Source organism: Scyliorhinus torazame, chromosome 12 (genome assembly GCF_047496885.1).
Source record: "Scyliorhinus torazame isolate Kashiwa2021f chromosome 12, sScyTor2.1, whole genome shotgun sequence".
Classification (NCBI taxonomy): Eukaryota; Metazoa; Chordata; class Chondrichthyes; order Carcharhiniformes; family Scyliorhinidae; genus Scyliorhinus; species Scyliorhinus torazame.
The window spans coordinates 208,050,157-208,073,863 of NC_092718.1; the positions used below are offsets into that span (position 1 = coordinate 208,050,157).

General features: G+C 42.6%; 3 protein-coding genes across 8 annotated transcripts in view; 1 reads left to right on the forward strand and 2 right to left on the reverse strand.

The window, feature by feature from the left end:
* nf1a (neurofibromin 1a) overlaps positions 1-23,707 on the forward strand; it is a 372,455-nt gene that overhangs the window by 221,459 nt on the left and 127,289 nt on the right. The window lies entirely within an intron of this gene.
* On the reverse strand, positions 36-3,748 carry LOC140386921 (uncharacterized). The gene is made up of 2 exons (XM_072469806.1): positions 3,598-3,748; positions 36-2,592 (listed from the first exon to the last, which is right to left on the reverse strand). Exon 2 carries the CDS (start codon positions 2,583-2,585, stop codon positions 894-896), a length of 1,692 nt encoding a protein of 563 aa, XP_072325907.1. The 5' UTR covers positions 2,586-2,592; positions 3,598-3,748; the 3' UTR covers positions 36-893.
* Positions 11,014-21,903, reverse strand: LOC140386922 (uncharacterized). The gene is made up of 2 exons (XM_072469807.1): positions 21,749-21,903; positions 11,014-13,486 (listed from the first exon to the last, which is right to left on the reverse strand). Exon 2 carries the CDS (start codon positions 13,431-13,433, stop codon positions 12,366-12,368), a length of 1,068 nt encoding a protein of 355 aa, XP_072325908.1. The 5' UTR covers positions 13,434-13,486; positions 21,749-21,903; the 3' UTR covers positions 11,014-12,365.

Genomic DNA, 23,707 nt, shown 5'->3' on the forward strand with positions numbered 1-23,707 from the left:
GTTAAATAAATATGTATTTTATTGCCTCCTTTCAATGTGTTTGCAAGATTCAACGTTTTATTTGATTTAGTTATATTACATTGCAATTAACTTGTTATTTAACAAATAATTTTGTGGTTGCATGCATCCCACACACCAGGAAAAAGATGCTCAAATTTTCATGTTACAAACAGAGGAGCAAGCTAGATGTTTCAGGTAGCACAGAAATAGTTTAGTTGTAAAATTATGAAACTATTCATAAGATTTTCATTTTACAGAAAAGGCTTGAATTCTGAATGTGTATCACAACTGCTTTATTTTGAAATATAAATAAATGTTCAAAACATGATGGATAACCTTTGTTAATAAGGGTACTTTCTGCTACTTGCTGGTGAATTGGTTTGTAGCAAAGGTTTGGTTTATTTTTTATCCCCTTTCCTCGTGATGGTGGTGACCTATTGGGATGCTGTGCAATGGCAGCCCCTTCTGCTTTCCAGTACCTTATCCATGTGGTTGTTCTTCATGTGTGAGCCTTGACCCAAGTGTTTTAAAAGGCTATGCTGGTGGGGTTGGGGGACGTGGTCAGTGGCCACTCACATCTGAACCAATTCCTGTCCAGATCGGACATTCACAAGTGAACACTTTCCACAGGATTTGGAGAGTCACTGTTGGGACTGGGGAGCTAATCTGACCTTTTTTTCTCCCTTCTTTCCCATCTGTGGGGCAACCCAGGCCTGACTGAATGAGGCTAGCTCATCATAGACTAGAGATCGGATTTGTCCTGTATGGCCCATCAAGCCATCAGAGTAGCCTTTGTTCTTGATCTGTTTTATTTTTAAATTACAAACTACCTGATTAATTGACCAAAGGTGGTGTTAACTGAGCGTCCATAACTGTTACCCTTGTTTAGATGACTAAACAACCAGTGGTACCAGCATGGTGAGAACCATGATGTTGAGGGTTATCCCTGTGCCTACATGTGCTTTTGAGTTTGTGCTTTGTGCTGTTGTCGCACTTTGGTTCACACGACTTGTTCCAGTGATTCCATTGATTGGCACAGCAGTCAGATTGGTAGGAATAGTCTTGATGGTATTTGTGATATTTTTCATTGCAGCATGAGAAGTGGTTGCATTGGCGAGACTAGACTCAGAGACTTTTGAGAATGCAGTGGATTCAGTTGGCCTATGCCTTGTAGTGGACATTGGCTCAAAGGTCGACCGTGACATTGATCCACTGGTCTGGCTATTCACAGTTCCATTCAATTTGTTGGTTATTGTCATGGACTTGGTTGAAACTGTGCTGCTGGAGGCGAATTCGAGAGTTGCCATGGGCATTGTGGATGAAGAAGGCCCATGAGTTGCATTAGTAGTGACACTTGGGGTATTGCTTGAACTTTCAGTGCTACCCATTGTTTGAATGGAGATGTTTTGGGTTATGAGGTGTGATAGAGGTTCACGAACAGAGCTTGACACAGGTGAATTCGAACTAGCACTGGCGACTAACTGTAAGAGGGATGAAGTTCCAGTTTCTTGACTTGATAGAGATTCACGAACAGAGCTTGGTGCAGGTGAATTCGAACTAGCACTGGCGACTAACTGTAAGAGGGATGAAGTTCCAGTTTCTTGACTTGATAGAGATTCACGAACAGAGCTTGGTGCAGGTGAATTTGAACTAGCACTGGCGACTAACTGTAAGAGGGATGAAGTTCCAGTTTCTTGACTTGATAGAGATTCACGAACAGAGCTTGGTGCAGGTGAATTCAAACTAGCACTGGTAACTAACTGTAAGAGGGATGAAGTTCCAGTTTCTTGACTAGCTAAAGATTGGAATGTATTTGCTTCACTCTTCTCAATACATGGATGTCCAAGGACGGTAGCTGTCACCATCTTTATCCATGTTAGCAGATAAAATAGACTGTTCCGAGAGTTGCATTCCCACCGATTTCCATATAGTGTGATCAGTCGCAAGTTAATGAGTTGATCAAAAGTCCCATTTGGAATAAAAGTGAAACGGTTGTTGTTCAGGTACAATTTTGAGAGTCCACCTTGATGAAAAGTACCAGGGATTATATTGAGCAACTTGTTGTGAGATAGATCTAAAGTCTCTAAGCTGTAGGGCATGTTGGTTGGGACTGTCCAGAATCTATTTCCACTAAAGTTGAGGAATGTGAGGCTATTTAATGTGTTGTTAATTAGAAAAGCCCTTTCAATCAAGTTGTTAGACACATCCAGTATTCTCAGGTTCCACTGAGTGGCGGTGTCTTCCTTCTTCAGCATTTTGATTCTGTTACTGGCGGCGTAGATTTCCCAAAGCGCCCGTGGAAACTCAGTTGGCATAAGAGTGAGAAAATTGTTGGACATGTTGAGGAACCTCAGGTTGATGAAAGTTTTCAACTTATCACCAAGATCCTTAATGCCATTGTGGGAAATGTTTAGGGATATTACGTTGTCCTGGATATTCTCGGGAAGCTCTGTTAAGCCTTTGCCTGAGCAGTCTACATACCTGTCGTTGTGTTTGCACGAGCACTCTGAAGGACAGGTCGCTGTGTTTGAAGGTAGGATGCACAAAAGGGCCAAGAAGCAACTGGATAAAGTGAAACAGTCCATCGTTTTCCTATAAAAGAAGATGATTACACATTGGTTTGTTTGCCGTCCATAACACAAAAAAATCATCTCTGCTGTTTTCCTCAATACCGTGCAGCATTCTTGGGATGAGTTGGTGGATAAATCCAGTGCACCCAGAATAGGAAAATGAGCTGCTCGAAGCAACAGGTTTGCTTCACCCCCACTTCACAAAACAAAATACTCTGGAAGTACCTGACCTCGGCTCAAATGAGGCCGTTCAGTGAAATGCCTTGGCTGACAGAATAATTGCATAGAGAATCTCGAGCCTATGCCGTGCATTCTAATACTCATGTGGCACAGCTCCAGGCTGGTGTTGGCGCGCGCGCCTCATGCCTGGATTTGTTTAAGAACCCAGATGTCTGAATGCTCCATTATTATTGCCTGTGAAACAACAACTAGATGCACAATGCTCTGGAATGAATAAATCAACAGTGTTGCAGCAAAAGATTTGTGCCAAATTGGTACGGTTGTGTAATGATTTGTGGTTTTTCTCACAACCCATTCATAATAGGACATTTCTGATGAATAATAAGTATTGATTTTTAAAAAATTATTTTGATAGTGTTTTGATTGTTGTAACGTACTGTGCTTTTTTAAAAATCAGAATTTTTTAATAGAGGCAATTAAAATATCAAAAAGCTTTACTATGACATTGATTATGATCAAGAAAGGCTGCTTAAAATAATTCATCCTTCACTAAAGTGCCAGCATCACTTCTGTTTCGATTAATATTCCCCTTTCAACCCATTAAAAAAAAAAAGCAATAAAGGTTTATTTCCGTGAAAAAAGAAAATTCCTGGACAACATCCTATCGCTAAAAGCAGAATGATAGCTGCTGTCTTGGGTTTTATATTCGCAAGCCCGGCATAAAAATCCAATTTAGCTGGTCTCGACAAATTTGCTTCTCTCTGCAGTCTCCAGGAAATGGTGCAAGTGTGAAAAATATTTCAAATAAGAGAATAAAGCAAAATGCAGTAGAAAACAGTGTACTTACCAAGGCAGCCCTTCACAAGAGAATCTTTGCTGCTGAAGTGTTCTTGGTGCAGATGTTCAAATTCTAGATAGCTGCTTTACAGAGGAGCTATTTATACCCACTCCGAAACGACGCAGGAATCTTAGTGTAAGCACCATGCCCTGTTCTGAATATAATCTAAATTACGTGTTATTGACAATATGACCTCATTTCTACACCTCCCTAGCGTGAGTATGGCACAGAAATATAATTTATTACTTCAGCAGCACTTACATGAGTGACAGACAATTAGGCGCTGTGCAGATCTATTGTTTGTGCAACCTGTAAAAAAAATCTAATACATCATGAACACTTTGTGAAGGGGAATGTTAGATTTCTGTATAATTGAGACAGCAGGTTTGTAGTTTTTTGGGAAGGGTGGATGGGATCATGGAATGTCATGCTCAGAATGGTTTGGAGAGTAAAATCTAGAATCCCGTGCAATAGTATATGATTTGCCATCAGCCATGACTGTTATGTCGCTGATGAAAACGCATCAACGCTTTCTGTCCTGTGACGGTTGCTGAAAGAATTTGGGAGTAACGTGCAACAGATTAGTTAGAATATATTGTTATAATTTCACTCCGTTTATTTCCCCTTTGCCATGCTTTCTCTGCTGGGAAGAAGGATGTGGACGGAAGTGACAGTCTGACCATCTTGTGCTGTTGGCGATTGTCAGTTTCCCCTAGGAATCCTTGAATACCTGCTTTTAAACCGCTCGCGCAAGTGGCCGAGGAAATTTCACAAAATAATCTTGGTTCTTTTGCCTTGTTCCCCCTTCTATAGTTGCTTTTGTTGATGTATTGGAAAAAAAATCATCCTTGTTCACTCGTCCCTCCCTGGCGCCTCCTCTCCCGATCTCTAATGTGCCCCAGCCCTAAAACCCTCCTAAATCTCTGTGCTGTTCCAAATCTGACCTCTTTATGCGTCTCCAATTTTCATCACTCGACTATTGCACTTTCAGCTGCCTGGGCCCTCGGCTCTAGCATTCATCCATTCCTTAAGTCTCTCCATCTGTGTAGCACTCCTTTTAAGACATTTGTTAAAAGGGACTTCTTTGACCTGGTTTTCAGTCACCTGACCTGATAGCTCCTTGGGTAACTTGGTGTCCAATAAAAGCAAAATACTGAGGATGCTGGAAATCGGAAATAAAAACCGAAAATGCTGGCAAAATCCCGCAGGTCTGGCAACATCTGTAGAACGAGAAACCGTTAACGTTTCTCCAGCTCTGAAGAGCATACAGATTTGAACCGTTAACTCTGTTTCTGTCTCCAAGAATGCTGTCTGACCTAGGTTTTTCCAGCATTTTTTGTTTTGTATTAGCTCAGTGTCAAATGATATTTAACAGCACGTTAAGATATTTTACGCCCTTAAAATTGCTATATTTATATAATAATCATTATTGTCACAAGTAGGCATACATTAATACTGCAATGAAGTTACTGTGAAACGCCCCTAGTCGCCACGTTCCAGCCCCTGTTCGGGTGGGGCGAATTCAGAATGTCCAATTCACCTAACAAGCACGTCTTTCGGGACTTGTGGGAGGAAACGGGAGCACCCGGAGGAAACCCATGCAGACACGGGGAGGACGTGCAGACTCCGCACAGACAGTGACCCAAGCTGGGAATCGATCCTGGGACCCTGGCACTGTGAAGCAAAAGTGCTACCTTCTGTGCTACCTTGCTGCCCTATATAATTATTCATTGACTTGTATTCCGTTCCATTTCATCCCTGCTGTTGGATTGTTGAGTAGCCTATAACATTCCCCATGGTTTGATATGTTAAGGCTGTCCTTCAGTGAGTCCGTTTGGCACATCCTCTGTTATGCGGAAATTCATTACACCATTATTTGATCATTTCTGTTGAATTAAATGAAATCTGTGTATTCCAAATTAGAAAATGCTTTGGGAAATGGCATTTACAAGTTTAAAGGCCTTCACATTACATTTTGTTTATCACTATTTGTGCAAGAAGTGGTACTGTTGACATTTGTATCAGCTAATTTCACGTGCAAGCCGGTCCCTCCGCTGGAAGGTTGTGGGTTCCAGCCCCACCCGGGAGAGTTGAGTGCACAGTTTTAGCTGAGGCGGCATTTTAAATGGGGCAGTAAACCAAGGTGAAGGTAACAAATCCTCAGCACGAGAAGAACTGTAGAGTTTTGGTGTCCTGACCAATATTTATCCCGCACGAAGAATACAAAAACAGATAAAGTGTTCCTTTATATTACTGCTGTCTGTGGGACTGTGGTATGTGCAGACTGGCTGCTGTGTTTGTCAAAGTGATAACTTACAGGACTGCACCCATTGACTATTAAGTGCTTTGGAATGTTGCTTTATAAATGCAAGTTCTTTCTGACCAATTTGATCCATGTAGCGGGAAAGTGAATGATGAGGGTGAAGAGAGGGTGCAGTCTCGAATTCTATCCAAAGAGTATTTTCCCACTACATTGCCTCGAGGACGGTCTATCTTTTCAACTAAATACATTTTGCTCTGCATTTTTATTTTAGCATTTTTAATAAGACGTGGCAGGGATAGAGGCTGGAGGTTAAAATGTCTGCTCGGAGCTGTCTGTCGTGATAAGTGTAGCCCCAAGATTACAAATACATCCATGTGAACAATGATGGACAGAAAAAGTCCCTCTGTTCCACCATCCAGCCTGTCACACTCGCATCATATGATTGTCAACATATGAAGACGATGGAGATTTTAAGAAAGAACAACATGACATATAATCTGCTTGCTTACAGTTGGTGGCTACTGAGCTAGGGATGCAAGATTGGTAGAATAAGTTTCTGGGCAAGTTGAACATGAATCATGTAACACTCCCTGCAAGTTGAGTGATATTTTGTAACAAGTGAATAATATTTGCCTCACTTGTACATTAATAATGTTCTGGGAGAATGAGTGATATTTCATAGTCATGCCTGTTGTAGTTTTTTAAAGAAAATATTTTATTAAGGCATTTAGAATTTTACCATTTTTAAACTAAGAGATCCAACAAACCCAAAAACCCCACAATAACATAAACATCTGCCCCCAAACATAAACCCTGACTATCATGGTCCATGTAACTACTCCATCTCACAGTTCTCCCTTCATTGATTTTCCTACCCTTATTCGTCACTTCCATGCCTCCCCCTTTCCCTCCCTACCCGCACCCCTGTTGACGTCCTAATTTTCCTTGAAGAAGTCGAACGGCTGCCACCTCCGAGCGAACCCATGTAATGAACCCCTTGAGGCGAATTTGATTTTCTCCAACCTGAGAAACCCCGCCATGTCGCTGACCCAAACCCCCGACTTTGGAGGTTCCGAGTCTCTCTTTCCCCCCCCCCCCCCCCGAGTCACCCTCCCTTCCAGGACCTCTGACATGACGTCTGCAAATCCCTGCCAAAAGCCCCTCGACCTTGGACACGCCCAGAACATGTGCACATGATTCGCAGGACCTTCCCCCACACCGCCCACACCTGTCCTCCACCTCCTCAAAAAGCCTGCTCATCCAGGCCACAGTCATATGAGCCCTGCGGACCATCTTGAATTGGATCAAGTTAAGCCTGGCACATGACAAAGGTGCATTAACTCTCCTCGGGGCCTTCTCCCATAACACAACTTCCATGTCCCCTCCCAACTCCAACTCGCACTTGTGCCTGTTGTAGTTTTAATAAAGTGAAGTACTGTGGCACAGGAACCAAGAGTGGGCATAGATATACTTATTAAATTTTCATATTAGTACTTGTAAACCCTGTGAATTTCCTTTTTTTTCATGTGGGTGGCACGGCAGCACAATGGGTAACACTGTTGTTCACAGCGCCAGGGACCCGGGTTTGATTCCTGGCTTGGGTCACTGTCTGTGTGGAGTCTACACGTTCTCCCCGTGGCTGCATGGGCTTCCTCCAGGTACCCCGGTTTTCTCCCACAAGTCCTGAAAGATGTGCTTGTTAGGTGAATTGGACGTTCTGAATTCTCCCTCTATGTACCCGAAGAGGCACCGGAGTGTGGCGACTAGGGGCTTTTCACCGCAACTTCATTGCAGTGTTAATGTAAGCCTACTTGTGACACTAATAAAGATTATTATTAGTAGTAGTAGTATTAATACATGGCTAGTGCAGATGGGAGCCAGCTTTAACACTGATCCCAATTTAAAATGTTGTCAAAATTGTTTCTATATCTTCAAAGTGGAAACAACCACTGGATTTGGCGAATAACTTGTCAGTGAGAACTGGGATGAGGTTGTCACTAATGCACCCAGACCAGACCCCTCCCCTGAGCTTGATCCTATCTGCACCCACATAGCCCCCGGATCACTACACCAACCCAATACCTTTGCTGCATTACCTGCCCAGTAATAAAGTTGAAGGCTTGGCAACACCTGGCCCCCCCTTACTGTCCATCGCTTTGAAGGACTGCCCTATGAATCCTTGGGATCTTGCCCGCCCATCTAAAGGATGATAGCAACTTCTCGATCCTCCCAAAGAAAGATTTAGGAAAGAAAACCGGCAGACACTAGGGGGGAAAAAAAACAAAACTCGTGGCAGGATGTTCACCTTGATTGACTGGGGCCTGCCCGCCAAGGACAGGAGAAGGTTATCCACCATTGCAGGTCAGTCTTGACTCTACTTACCAACTTAGTATAATTCAGTTTACGGTTGGGCCCAGCCTCGAGCCACTCGCATCCCCATGCGAGTGGATCCGGCCAAGCAAAATCGAAGCACCCGCAGGTTGGCTCCCCTTCCCGTGGAGTTCACTGGAAAACACTCACCCTTTTCCAGATTTAACTTGTATCAGGAGACGAAGCACCTCAGTTGTTCTATTATATCACTCACTGTGGGGACTAGGTCTATCACGTAAAGTAAACGGCCATGAGCATACAGGATAACCCCATGCTCCACCCCTCCCCTACCCAAGCCCTCAAAGCGATGGCTAAAGGCCCTATCACCATTGCAAACAAGAGGGGGACATTGAGTGCCTGTGTCTTGTTCCTCTATTTAATTGAAAGTACCCTGAGCTCGTGGTGATGGTGCGAACACTCACTGAGAGAACTTTATACAACAGGCCTATCTATGACACAAACTTGGGTCCCAACCCGAACCTCTCCAAAACCACAAAAAGATACCCCATTCTGCCTTGTTGAATGTCTTTTCGGCATCTAGCAAGACAATTACCTCTGGATCGGGGCCCATCAGACTGGGGAAAAAACCACATTTAGCAATCGCTGCATATTAAATGAAAATTGCCGGCTCTTAACAAATCCAGTTTGCCCTTCCCCAATCACCTTAGGAAGACAGGGCTCCAACCTCAGCGCTTGCACCTTCGTCAATATCTTGCCGTCCATGTTAAGTAATGAAATAGGAGGGTATAACCCGCACTCCACGGGGTAAGAAGGGAAATTGATGCCTGTACCAACGTTGCAGGAAGGGAGCCCAGTGCTCCAGAATCTTTAGACATCCTTACCAGTAACGGAACCAACTGTCCAGCAAACATCTTGTAAAACTCAACTGGCAACCCGTGCGGCCCAGGGGCCTTACTTCTGTATCCACCGTATAGCTGCCTCTGGACCCAATGGTGCTTTCAGCTCCACACGCCCTCCTCCCCTACCTTGGGTTACTCTTATGCCCCCCAAATACTCCATTAATCTTTATTTTAAATAAACGTTGGTTGCTTTGATATGTTGCTGGTGAATGTTGTTTTACTGACTGTCGGGAAACATGTTGAAATGTTCAAATAATGAAAGACTAATTCCACCCTGACCAGTTGACCATGTGTATCAATGTGCTCTACCAAAGAGCTGTCCAAATATTTACTGCTGCTCAGTGGACATGCTTAAAACAAAAGCCAAGGTTAAGAACATTGTTGTGTTATGTAATTTGGAATAACTCAAGCTGCCACTTGATGCAGCTTTGAGTAAAAGATGCTCCAGACTTGGAAGTGAGTTCAATGTGTTTTATTGAACTATTAGCACAGTTCTCAATGAAATGAAAAATGAAATGAAAATCGCTTATTGTCACAAGTAGGCTTCAAATGAAGTTACTGTGAAAAGCCCCTAGTCGCCACATTCTAGCACCTGTTTGGGGAGGCTGGTACGGGTTTGACTCTCTGCTAATCTAAATGTAGTAACTCAGTCTAACTGAACCAGCCTTGCTCTAAGCCACGTGCTGGGGTGTGATGCTGAGGATACACCCTGTCTGACTCTGTAGATGTTGGTCTGTGGAAAGAGGCAGGGTGTGAGTGCCTCATCCCTTTTATAGTGAGATACCACCCCTGAGTGTCCTGACTGCTCATTGGTCGTGTCCTATTCTATGTGTTTGTTAGCTGCATGTTTGCATATCATGACAATCATCACCTTATCTAGTACAGAAACTCTCCTATAATGCAGCCTGGCTGTATGTTTGAAAAAAAGCCAATGCCTTTGCCTCTATTCTCTGTGTAAGCGTTTATCGAACTCTTTGTGAAAGAAGGGTTTCCTCTTTTTATTTCACCAGCTTCCATCGATGTCCTTTGACTGCAGCTGTCTCTCTTTAAAGTAACACTGAGTTACGTGTACCATTTGCAATCCCCTCTTAACCACTTTTAAGTTGTAAATGTTCAGGTTTTTTAGTTGTTTCCTCATGGCACATCTCATCTCTATTTTTGCAATCAGCCTTGCTGCTTTTTTCTGATTTTGTTCTGCAGCATTTATATTCTACCTTTCTATTAATTTTTTAAATTGCTTTGCTGCACTATCTGGGCAATACATTGAATGTGACAATAATTACTTCCAAGTCCACTGTGAACTATAATTCCATATGCATACTCTAGCCCACTTATTTTCTTCACATTTTTTGTTTCACATTTATCTACATTAACAACTAGCCAATCTGATTCTACTTTTAAAATGTCCTCTTTTTTTTTCCCCTCCAGCCTTCTCCCTTTTATTGCTATTGCTCTTCCTATTTCTGAAGTTAGCCAGAGAACTTGTAATAGTCAAAATCTATGCATTCTAATAATAATCTTCATTGTCACAAGTAGGCTTACATTAACACTGCAATGAAGTTACTGTGAAAAGCCACTAGTCGCCACATTCCGGCGCCTGTTCGGGTACACAGAGTGAGAATTCGGAATGTCCAAATTACCTAACAGCACGTCTTTCAGGGCTTGTGGGAGGAAACTGGAGCACCTGGAGGAAACCCATGCAGACGGGGGCGAACGTGCAGACTCCGCACGGACCATCACCCAAGCCAGGAATCGAACCTGGGACCCAGACACTGTGAAGCAACAGTGCTAACCACTGTGCTACCGTGCTGCCCATTGACCAGTATTCCATTTGTTTAAATTGAGGTCTTTAGATGACATTCTGTGTACGAATGTAAGAGAATATCCGGCCTTATGAAAACTCCAAATGAAAACTCGAAAACTCCAGTTGGCTGTTTTCATTTCCTTTATTATATCTCTCCTTTATTTTCATATATAGCATATAAATTAAAATTTGCTGATTATAACGTGAAGAGCCAGGATATCAAAAGATTACATGCAAAATTGAGAACTGCAAGTTAAAAAATTTCATTTGTAACCATGCTCTGAAATATTTTCTTTATTCTTAGCAGACATGTGAAAACATGTCCTCCAATTCTTCATCCCACATTTAGTGAATGACTATATGGGTCCAAATGAGAATTGATTAGATTTTAAAGTTACAACTTTCTATTGAAATTAAATTCACACAAATAAAATACTAAAATGTAATTTCAGTGGGGGTTGAGTCGGTTAGAGGAAATTGTGAAGAAAGATGAAGGCCAGCGCATGCAGTTTTATAACAGAAAAAGCAATCTGCGGTGTCATAGAATATGGTTACAAAGCATAACTTGCTGCTTTTTCAGACGGCAAACTTGTCTATTGAAGAATACTTTTTTCTTTTTGGGGGGTGGGAGACATGTGGCGCAGTGGTTAGCACTGGGACTGCTGTGCTGAGGACCCGGGTTCGAATCCCATCCCTGGGTCACTGTCCGTGTGGAGTTTGCACATTCTCCCCGTGTCTGCGTGGGTTGCACCCCCGAAACCCAAAGTTGTGCAGAGTAGGTGGATTGGCCACACTAAATTGCCCCTTAATTGGAAAAAAAATAATTGGGTACTCTAAATTTATTTTAAAATTTAAAAAAAGAAGAATACTTTTAACAGCATTTCAAAAAAATATATACTTCTGTAGTATTTGAGTAAAGTCAACCCATTTCAATTTTTGGACTTTTTTCCCATCTTTAATATCAACCAATGAAGATTTATGTGTTAAACCCTGCTATCTGGAATCTGATAAAAAGGTTTTCTTTGCCATCTAAATACAGGAAATAGAACATTTCCTGCTGGAGAGACCCCTTTAATTCTAGCTGCTGAGAAGGAAATTGGTGAATGGATAATAACTTGTTAACCAGTTACCCGTTGTTTCTGCGGGGGTGGGTATGAAACTAATCGAGTGAAAACGCTTGTATTGCTGTTTTTTTTATTTTTTTTAAAAAGCAGAAGTACATTAATGGAATGGCAGTCCACAGGGGTTTTGTATTTGCGTGTGTGTGGGTTCAAATCGTGACACCAATTCCAACTTTGCATTTCAAAAGGATGCAGTGCATTGTACATGAGTGTCCAGCTATTTTAACATGTCTGATTTTTATAATATGGTGTGGAGACTCAGATGCACAAAAGTAGTTGTTACAGGAAGGCATCTCATGCCTGCTGACTTGCAACTCTGTAGCCAATGCACGCTTGCTTTGCAGGCATGAAAGCGAAAACTAAAAACCAGCACTTTCGGCTGATATCTCCGGGAGTGGCGATGGAAATTCGGAATCATTCACAAGATCCAGAATATCCCCTGGAGGAGGAGGGAAACTGATGGTGGTGTCTGGCTCTCCAGGTGAAATGTCTGGAGAGGGGTCAGGAGCCTCTGACTCTGCTGCAGGTGGTGGAGTAACTGGGTCATTATCATTAAGTGAGACCTGTGTGTCAAGAGAAGGTGGTGGTGGAAAATCTTGGCTTTGTGTTTCATGTGTTTGACTTGAAAATGGTGCTTCTTTTCCTGTTTCATTTTCCACTTCGGCTTCAGGAGACATAATGAGCTTTTCTTCCATCTCTGATGAAGAAGCATTGATGATTCCACCAGACTCCTGCACATCCATGCTATATTGGTCCAGTAAAGATTCACGGTTTGATTTTTTAGACAAGAAGGTGGTAAGTGAGGGGCGTTTTGTTCGAGTGAAATCATTATCATTGTGCTCAACTGCACGTGCACCATCTTCATCACAGTCTGGATGCGTTCCTGCCCAGCGGCTGTCCTGTACAGCATAGTTTGAACATCTTTTCCTCAGCAAAACGATGCATATTATGATCAACATTAGCAACAATAACCCGCCAATGAAGTAAGCAACAATTCTGCCTGTAGCCCCATCATTGATGGATGAAGCAGTAGTAGATGGCTTTTTCATGGTTGACAGAATGGTGGTTGGTTCATGTGTGGTCGGTACAAATGTGGTTGGCTTAGAAGTCTGAGTTGTAGTTGTAATGTGTGAAACCGATTGAGAGGTCGTGCCAGTCGTTTGCACCTCAGTTAAATTTGTGAATGGGAACTGTGAAGTGATATTAGCATTGTTTGTTGAGATAGAGGTGTTGCTGGGAAGATCACTTGAAGATGCACTTGTTGTGGTTGACATATTTGTTGTCCAGGACATTTGAGAGGTGAACGTATTTGAGTCGTTATATGAAGATGATGCAGTTGGGTCTGCGGAAGTTGATGAAATGTTTGAGGTTGTGCCCCCATTCGCCAAAACCGCCAGTATAATCAACTGGATTACATTCATCTTCATTTAGAAGAAGCAAGTTTTCAAAACCAAACCAGGTTGCTGATGACGATAAATACCTGCAAGAATTAAGAACAAAAACATTTTTTTCGTTTTCTGTTTTGGAATTGTGTGGTCTTTCCAAAAATATTTCCACTTTTGTGTGTAGAAAAAGGTGCGGCATGAACACATTTCAAGTGTCAAGTTAATTAAAAAATTCATACTTTAAAGCAAGTTTAAAAGTGCCTGTTTCTAACTTGCAATTGTAACTGTTGTCAAAGTGTCTGAAGCCATTGATTTTGCCCTTAACCACCATCTCCATCCCTTTCCCTGGCCACGGTCTAAGGCTAAACCAGACCATTTGCTATTTTGACACCAAACTTGACCCTGAACTATGTTTTCAATGTCACATCCTCCATATAATATGACAAAGATCACCAACTTTCACCTTCATAACATCCGCCCCCACCTCAGCCCATCGGCTATCGAAGCGTTCAACCATATCTTTGTCGCCGTGGAATTCGACTAACCCAGCGCGCTCCTGTAAGCTCATCAAATGCTAATGCTTGTATCCTAATTCGAACCAAGACCTGTACATTCAAAACCCCTGTGCTTGCTAATCCACATTGGCCCTGATATTTGTTTTATCATTCTGGTCCTTTTGTTCCAACCCCTTTGTGGTCTCCCCTCCATTTCTCTGTAATTCCCTGCAACATTCTGATGTCTCTGCACTCCAATTCTGAGATCCTGCACATCCCCAGTTGTCGTTATTAAACTATTAGTGGCTGTGCCATCAGCTACCTCTGCTTTAAGGTCTGGAATTAACCTTCCTAAAACTCCATCGTTCAACCCCTCTCCTCAAAGATTCTCCTTAAAAAGTTCCCTTTTCAACCAAGTTTTTAATCACCTGCCCTAATATATACCCAATGTGGCTCAGTCATATTTGTTTAATTTCAACCGTTGAAGTACCGTGGGAAGTTTTACTGGGATTAAGGTTCCATACAGATGCAGATTGTTGAAGTGTAAGCTTCCCACTATACTCCCAATGTTGTCCTGCTCTCTGCTTTTGAGGAGTTAATTGAAGGACAAAGAACAGGTTTTGGCCTGACTGATTTTATCTGCTTCAGTAATATCACTGAATTGTTCTGGTGCAGGAGGGGTCCATTTGGTCCATTGTGTCTGCACCAGCTCTCCAAATGAGCAGCATGACCTAGTGCCATTCTCTTGCCTTTTCCCCACAGCCCAGCACAATTTCTATTCAAATAATCATCTAATGCCCTCTTGACTGCCTCAATTGAACCTGCCTCCACGACACTTCCAGGCAGTGCACTCCAGACCCAAACCAATTCTTCTCTCATCACATTTGCTTCTTGCAAATAACTTGAAATCTGGAATGTCATCGATGAGAGCAGCAGATTGTGAGCAGCGTTCCTCATTCATGATGCAGATGGAACTGAATGTTCCAGTAAGCCAGCAGGAGTGGTGTTGAATAAGTCTCTCCTCGCATGCTGCCTCTAACCAGCCAAGTATAAGACAATGGTGGCTGAGACACAGCTACCTAAATGGGTAGTCTGCTGCTCTCACCGATGACATTCCAGATTTAAAGTGATGGGTAGTCTTAACATTTTGGGTTGGTGAACAAGTTGATCAACTGTACTTTCCCTTTGAGAGGCGTTTGTCTTCTGTCATTAGAGGATAAATACTGTCTGATGGGCCGCTAATACACACACACACACACACACACACACAGAGTGGTTAATGTTTAAAAACATTCTTCCCCCATTTGGGATATTTCTAAAATGCTTGAATTTTCTGGTCAATAACAGAGCAATATGGGTGATGTCCTTGCAAATGTTTCCTGGCTGCACTCAGAAGTCCAAAATATACCTACAGCATCTGTATTGATTTCATACTTTGTAAACTACAACAGATGTTTTGCACATCAATAGCCCACAAACGGCATGGGATAAATGGATGTTTCCACTGTTTTTGCTCCTATTCGTGAAGGAACATTGGCCATGAAAACCACCTCCTCTTCAAATATGAAAAAATGAAAATGAATGAAATGAAAATCGCTTATTGTCACAAGTAGGCTTCAATGAAGTTACTGTGAAAAGCCCCTAGTCGCCACATTCCGGTGCCTGTTCGGGGAGGCTGGTACGGGAATTGAACCATGTTGCTGGCCTGCCTTGGTCGTCTTTAAAAGCCAGCGATTTAGCTCAGTGTACTAAACCAGCCCCAGGATCTTAAGTAGCCACTTTAACATTGTGTATAAGGAGATATTGGGATAGGTAAGCAACAGATTGGTTAAAAAGGTATTTTTGAGAAGAGGGGTTGAGCAATGGGGAGTTTTAGGAAGGTTAATTCCAGAGATTCGGGTCAAGGCAAGTGGTACGGCGCTGAAAACTGTGTATGTGCAAAAGACCATAATTGAAGGAGCACAGAGAGCTGAGGTTTGTGGGGCTGGAGGAAGATGTAGAGATAAGCGGGGAGGGGAGCATGCCATGGTGTATGGAAATACTTATTGAAAGGGAGGTATGTTTCTATTTTCTTTGAATTGGAGAAGCTCTGTATTCTCAACTGAATGAATGCCATCTCATTTCAGTGATTTGTACGTCTGATCTGAAGATCTGAGAAAAGTAATCTTGTATTCAGCCTTGAGCACTTGAATGGTGCTCACAGAATCGGTTTGACGCACTTTCTTCTGGTACAAATGTGTTTTTCTTGGCTAGCAGCACTATAGCTCCTGTTCTCCGAGACCAGCCTCAGTATGTTGTGTTCTGATTTTTGCACTATTCGTTAAGGGAACAGAATCAGTAATGTTGCTGAAGTGAGCTCTTCACATTTACTTTGGATTACAAGCAAGTGATTTTAATTAATAGTATATTCCTGGATCACATCTGATTTGATGCTATCAGTATGTTGAGACCAACTGGTTTGCAGTATATGGATCGTAGCCAACAATGGAAGGACCGTGCATCTGCAGTCTGCTGCAGTTCTGTAATATAAGCACTTCTGCTTCTGCAGATTAAAATTAATCTTGGTATGTAACTCTGATGTCAGTACCTGCAATAGTGCACTGTTCGCTGTCTTAACTGTGACAGGCTGACTGGTGAATGTTTTTTGAGTGGCTATGTGCATCTCTTGTGTTTGCATGCTCTACCGTAAGCCGGTCTGTGCAAACAGCTTCCAGACAAGATTGCATCATCCAAGCATGAATAAAGTTGTATGCTTCACGGCGCTGAGGATCCGGGTTCGATTCCGGCCCCGGCTCACAGTCCGTGCGGAGTTTGCACATTAGCCTCCTGTTTGCATGGGTCTCACCTGCACAACCCAAAGATGTGCAAGGTAGGTGGATTGGCCACGCTAAATTGCCCCTTAATTGAGGTGGGGGGGGGGGGGGGGGGGGGGGGGTGGTTGTGAGAAAGAATTGGGTATTCTAACATTTAAAAAAAGAATAAGTCATATATGATGGTTTGAAGCGCTTTGTTTTGGAACGAACTGATGCTATTATCTAACAATCCTGATGACTTCATTCTTATAATACAAATTGGATGTCCTGGGCCAGAGCTGGAAGTTTGTGCATAATTTTCAGCAGCAAATATGATCTTGCGGCTGACCTTTTTATCTGAACTGAAAGATGCACTTTTAGAAGTGCTATATATACAATATTCGCAGTAATTTTATTACCTAACTTTAGGCCCGGTGAACTTGGATATCGAAAGAAAGTTCACATTAACTGTACTCATCGACAAATAAAGAACTCCGTTTGATTGAGTTAGACTCAGTTAATTAATGTCTGCTCTGAAGCTGTATCTCTTGTAATTCAGCCCTTTCTTTCTGGACTGCAGTGTTTAACTGTGACTGAGATCAGACTGCAACATCTATTTTATTTCTTGAACATGTTTGAAATACCACCTAGTATCCCAGTTTATGTTGAACAATTCATTTCTTAATTCGTAGTTTGTATCTGTTTAATTTTTGCTTACTTCTCAGTTGAGATGAGATAAAACAGCTTCTAAATTTCAACCTTGCTGTACAATTGGCAGCAGGAAATGGTGCACACGCAGTCCAAGAGAAGCTGCCCTCTTATTTCTCCCCAGAGCTGAAATTGGGAACTTACAGTGCAAAAGGTAGTTTCCCCAATCTATGTTTCCAAAATGGCTAGCACGGTCACAGGTTCCTGAAGTAGCACATCTGTTCAAGTTACTTCAATGGATGCTGTGCATTTGTGTGTTTTTGTGCTGTGCTGATGAGATCCAATTTCCCATCTCCCCAGCCCTACTAAGGCAAAATTCTCAAGCTCAGCAAATAACCGCGCATGAGGTTCCCAGCAGATAGCCCCAGGGTGCTCTTCATTGAAGAAGATCTTCATAGAGTCATAGAATCCCTACAGTGCAGAAGGTAATTTGGCCCATCAAGTCAGCACTGACCTCCGATAGAGCACTCTACCTAGGCCCACACAACCCAATAAGATGTGCAGGGTAGGTGAATTGGCCACACTCAATTGTCTCCTAATTGGTGAAAAAATGAATTGGATGCACTTAAAAAAAAAACCCAGCATATCTTTGGACACTTAGGGGCAATTTAGCATGGCCAATCCACCTAACATGCACAGTTTTGGACTGTAGGAGGAAACTGGAGCACCCAGAGGAAACCCACGCAGACACGGGGAGACCGTGCAAACTCCACACAGACAGTCACCCGAGACCGGAATCGAACCAGAGTTTCTGTGCTGTGAGGCAACAGTGCTAACCACTGCGACCCATATCTCACATCTCGTGTAAACCTACGCTAATGTTGTCTGTTTCAGATGCACATCTCAAAAGCACCAAAAAGCTCTGATTACCTTTCTGTCCCTCAGTCAGGTACTGGGAGGTGGCTACAAGAAGGTGTTTAAATGGGATGGAAGAAAAATGTTTAAAACATGCTTGAGCAAATATTGGAATTGCGGGTAGTGCCTTGAGATGGGTAGAAAGCTGGTTAGTAGATGGGAAGCAAAAAGTTGGAATTAATGGGTCATTTTCTGATTGGCAGGCAGTGACTTGTGGGGTACCGTAGGACCCCAACCGTTTGCATTATATATTAATGATTTGGACGAGGGAACTAAATGCAGTGTCTCAAAATTTGCAGATGATACAACGTTGGGTGGGAGGGTGAGCTGTGAGGAGGATGCAGAGATGCTTCAGCATGATTTGGACATGCTGAATTAGTGGGCATATGCATGGCAGATGCCGTATGATGTGGATAAATGTGAGGTTACTCACTTCGGTAACAAAATTAGGACGACAGATTATTAATTGAATGGATGTAAATTGAGAGAGGTGGATATTCAGCAAGACCTCTGTGACCTCGTGCATCAGTCGCTGAAAGTAAGCATGCAGGTACAGCCAGCAGTGACGATGGAAAATGGTATGTTGTCCTTCATAGCAAGAGGATTTGAGTATAGGACTAGGGACGTTTAACTGCAATTGTATAGGATATTGGTGAGGCACACAATTTAGTATTGTGCGAAGTTTTAGTGTCCTTATCTGACGAAGGATGTCCTTGCTATGGAGGGAGTGCAGCGAAGGTTTGCCAGGCTGATTCCTGGGATGGTGGGACTAAGTCGGTTAGGATTATTTGCATTGGAATTTATAAGGGTGAGAGGGGATCTCATAGAAACTTATAAAATTCAGACAGGATTAGACAGCGCAGATTCAGAAAAAATGTTCCTGATGGTGGGGGCGTCCAGAACTAGGGGTCATAGTTTGTGGATAAGGGGTAAACCTTTTAGGACTGAGGTGAAGCGAAATTTCTTCACCCAGAGAGTGGTGAATCTGTGGAATTCACAATAATGATAATGTAATCTTTATTATTGACACAAATAGGCTTACATTAACACTGCAATTAAGTTACTGTGAAAATCCCCTAGTCGCCACATTCCGGCGCATGTTCTGGTACTCGGAGGGAGAATTCAGAATGTCGAATTCACCTGACAGCACATCTTTCAGAACTTGTGGGAGGAAACCGGAGAGCCCGGAGGAAACCCACGCAGATGGGGAGAGAATGTGCAGACTCCGCACAGACAGTGACCCAAGTCGGGAATCGAACCTGGGACCCTGGCGCTGTGAAGCAACCGTACGAATCACTGTGCAAATGTTCCACCCCCACCACAAAAGGTAGTTGAGGTGAAAACGTGTAAATTCAAGAATGCATTAGATAAAGCTCTTGGGACTAAAGAGATCAAGAGATATTGGGGGAAAGTGGTAAGGGTAGTTAACTTTATGATCAGCCATAATCATAATAAATGGCGGAGAAGGTTCGAAGGGCCGAATGGCCTCCTCCTGCTTCTATTTTTTATGCATGTCTGATGCTTTAGTCATGTTTAGATTGAAAAATGTCTTGCACAATATTGTATACATAAAATTTATGCCTCTCATATCTCAGTACAGTACATCCAAAAGAACTTTGCAACTACTTTTGAATTGTAGTCACTGTTGTCATGCAGGAAATGTAGCAATTAGTTTCAACAGCAAGGTCTCAGATTGCAGTGTGATAATGACCAGCTAATGTGCTTCAGAAAGATTGCCCAGGCCACTGGGAGAACTTTCCTGTCCTCCTTTGAAGCCGTGCCATGGAATCTTGTAGACAGGCACACACACACACCCAAAAGAGGTTAATTGAGCATTTTGTCTGAAAGACAGCATGTTTGACAGTACAGCACCTAGTACAGTAAAAGCAGGCTAGATTATGTGCTCGTGATCTGGAATGAGACTTGAATCCACATTCTTCTGAGTCAGAGACGAGTGCTACCACTAAACCATGGCTGACAGTAGGTAACATCGGGATGAATATATGCATGAATAGATTTTACTTCTATATTATAAAGTAGAAAATCCCACAAAAGATTCTTGTGCCTATCTGCAACATCTGTATCAATAGCCCCTTAAAAGGTTGACGAGGCCATCTTTTCCATGTGTTGTTGACTCTTGATTGTGCCCTTTTTGTCTATGCTGTGTATTTAAGAAGAAGGAACTGTACGAAGTGATGTTGCGAGGTTTCAATGTGAATGCCACAATCTAAATGAATGTCCTGTAACTCCATAATTAATCAATACACTTGCAGTGAATTACATTCAATGGTGTGTTACCACCTGGTAGGAGTGTCAGCGTGCATCAGGCACTAACAATGTACCTATGCCATAAATTCTGAATCAAATTACCCAAAGACGCAGCCATATATTATGCAGTAAAATAAATGTCGACAGGCAACTTCAAGTCGGTCCCCTAATCTCAATTCAAATGCCAAGTTGTGGTGATGCTGATTTGATTTACAGTGCCCACGATTCTCCCCCGATTTATCATGTAATCAGTTCCATTGTTGACTATGTATTTTGTAAGCACCATACACAGTCTCTCTCTCTCGATTCCCTTCGCTCCCTCTTGAGCAGACAGGTCTGGCTCTCACTGGCTGGCACAGTCTGGCCCAACGCTGATGTTCGCGGCCTGGCTCGCTTGTGTGCACTGCCTTGTATTCTTTTCGCCTCTGTCTCTCTTTCTCTGTCTCTCTTTCTCTGTCTCTCTTTCTCTCTCTCTCTTTCTCTCTCTCTCTTTCCCTGTCTCTCTTTCCCTATCTCTCTCTCTCTCTCTCTCTCTCTTTCCCTGTCTCTCTCTCTCTCTCTCTCTCTTTCCCTGTCTCTCTCCCTTTCTCTCTCTCTCTCTCTCTCTCTCTCGGTCTTTCTTTCTCTTTCTCGGTCTTTCTTTCTCTCAATCTGTCTTTCTCTCTCAACCTGTCTCTCTCGGTCTTTCTCTCGGTCTTTCTCTCTCTCTCTCTCTCGGTCTTTCTCTCTCTCTCGGTCTTTCTTTCTCTCTCTCTCGGTCTTTGTCTCTCTCCCGTTCTGGTGCCTCTGCCGGTCTTTGTGTGTGTGTGTGTGTCTCTCTCTATCTTGGTGTCTATCTTTCGCTCTCTCGCACTGTCTTTACTCTCTCTCTCTCTCTCTCTCTCTCTCTGTCTTTCTCTCTCCCTCTCGCTCTGTCTTTCTCTCTCCCTCTCGCTCTGTCTCTCTCTCCCTCTCGCTCTGTCTCTCGTTCCCTCTCGCTCCCTCTCTGTGTCTCTGCCACACACACAATTCTCTCTTCCCCCCCCCCCCCCATGCATTCACTCTTCGGTTAGTTTGCTGAGCAACAAAGTCAATGAGAGATTGACAATTTGAAAGCACAAGCTAAATCTGACCAATTGTAGGTTTCGGCTTCTTGACTGATCGCAAATTGACAAAACTATTTTCACTGTGGCCTATCAAAAGGTTAATTTGTCTATGCATTCAAAACATAAATCACACTTGTGCTTTTCCAAACACTTACCATTGATTGAGGTCGGGCTTGAAGGTTGAAGGGTGATTCTACGTCTGAATTTCCTGTGCATTACGCATTATTATATAGACAAGTTCCTATAAAATTAATAACTTTGCATTTATTGTCACGCTCTGCACTGAAGCGACTTCTCCAAGCCAATCTATCTGTGGTGTTATGCTGTCATTTGTTAATTTTGAGGTTTCACAAAAAGGGAAGTAAGTGTTGCTCGGATGTGAAGAAATACGCTTGAAAATAAATTGCTAAGTTCAGGCATTATTTTGAAAATAAAATTTTGAACTCCAATCAGTTAAAGATTAAGTAATGAATGCCAAGTTTCCAATGTTATGTAATTTGATGCTTGATTCTAATGCTACAGTCAGAGAACTCACGTTTGTTCTTGGGCAGTTTGGCATTTTATTTTGCTCCTGGTCATTTAGACTTAAAACAGTTGGTGTAGTTACACAACCTGTACTGGTGGAACTCTGTTCCGAGTACAGTTCTGTGAAATTCTGTGCGTGACTGTCCCCTCCCTTCCCCAGCTAAGAGTTGCATGCTGTTGCATTTTACAACTACAATCATTTAATGAGTTTAGTTCAGAATTAAAGTTGTTTGAAAGCAGCGCAGGTGAGCGAAACTCAACTCTCATTTTAGTCATTTCACTGCAAGCTAGGTCAGAAAATTGACTCTTGACTAAGCCACTCAAATGTGTTGCAAATGTATCCACTGGTAGCCAGGATTGTGATTTTGATTAATAAAAATGTGCCATTTAGACTTGAGAGCTGTGTGAACAATAAAGGGGAAAGGTAAGTGATCCCTAAAGGAGTGCTGCATGGAGAAAGCATTTTGATAATGAAGGTATATGGTCCTCCAAATTATTCTCCAGATTTTGTTACTAAAGTCTTTATGGATTTTGCTTAATCAGTGTCAGCAAGTCCTTTCTTAGAAGGGGACTTCAATTGCCACATAAATCCTTTTGGTGGACAAACTCCCCATAACCAGAAATCCGTCCACTCAACGGGTGAAGAACATTTCGTGTCTGTGTACGAGAAATTGGGATACTTTGTTTGGAGAACATTACATCCCGATGTTGGTGCCTCTGCTGGCATCAGCTGACAAATGCCAACAAAATTGAATACTCGCGGCCAATTGAATTAATACAAGTTTATTAAATCTCTGTGTTTATTTAAACAGTTACATAAGATTCAAGACTCACAACTTGAACAAAATATACTACCCCAATGGTGAAAACATGGCCAGGTTTTCTCTGGCGGTGTGCATTGTGAGCCTTCAAACTCAAATCTGATCGTCCGATAGTTGATCCCTGGGGTTATCGGTAACAAAATCTAGGTGGTGCTTTGTTTTATAAGGTTTCAGTTCTTAGTTTATATTTCATTCATATAAACGTTCCAGTAGAATGGCCTCATAGGCCTCATTCATCAATGGAGAGAGAGAGCCTTGTTCTCAATGTTCCATAACTAAAAGTATTATTAGTGAAATGTTCAGCTGCAGGTTGTTGTTCAACTCGTTCCCTCAAAAGTCATTGTGCTGCGAAACGCACAAGTCTGCTGGCATCTTTACCATCATGCTTGATGGGTAGTATTATCACTCTTTCTTTATTGGTTTTGCATTTATAATATATTGCAAGGAACGTCACACAGTAATAACAAGATATTTACAGGGTGGGTATATGAGACAGAAAGAAAAGAATATAAACAGGTATGTATATAGCGGTAATGTGTACACCGACCGATGCGGGGGCCCTAGCTTTGGGCCCCCAGTGATCGGTTGCCACAACATGCCGTATTAACTGAGGGGTGTTTTTGGTGCTACCTGGATATACCTTGTTGCTGTTGTGATTGTACCCGCATGTTTCCTTGCCCTTTGTCCCTCCTGGCCCCTCTGCCTTGCCTGCCTCTCCTGGTTGCTGTTTGCCCCCCGCCCATCCCACCCCCCCGGGACAGGTCTGAG

Coding starts and splice junctions, on each gene's coding strand:
- LOC140386921 (XM_072469806.1), bottom strand. CDS start 2,585: ATGGACTGTTTCACTTTATCCAGTTGCTTCTTGGCCCTTTTGTGCATC.
- LOC140386922 (XM_072469807.1), bottom strand. CDS start 13,433: ATGAAGATGAATGTAATCCAGTTGATTATACTGGCGGTTTTGGCGAAT.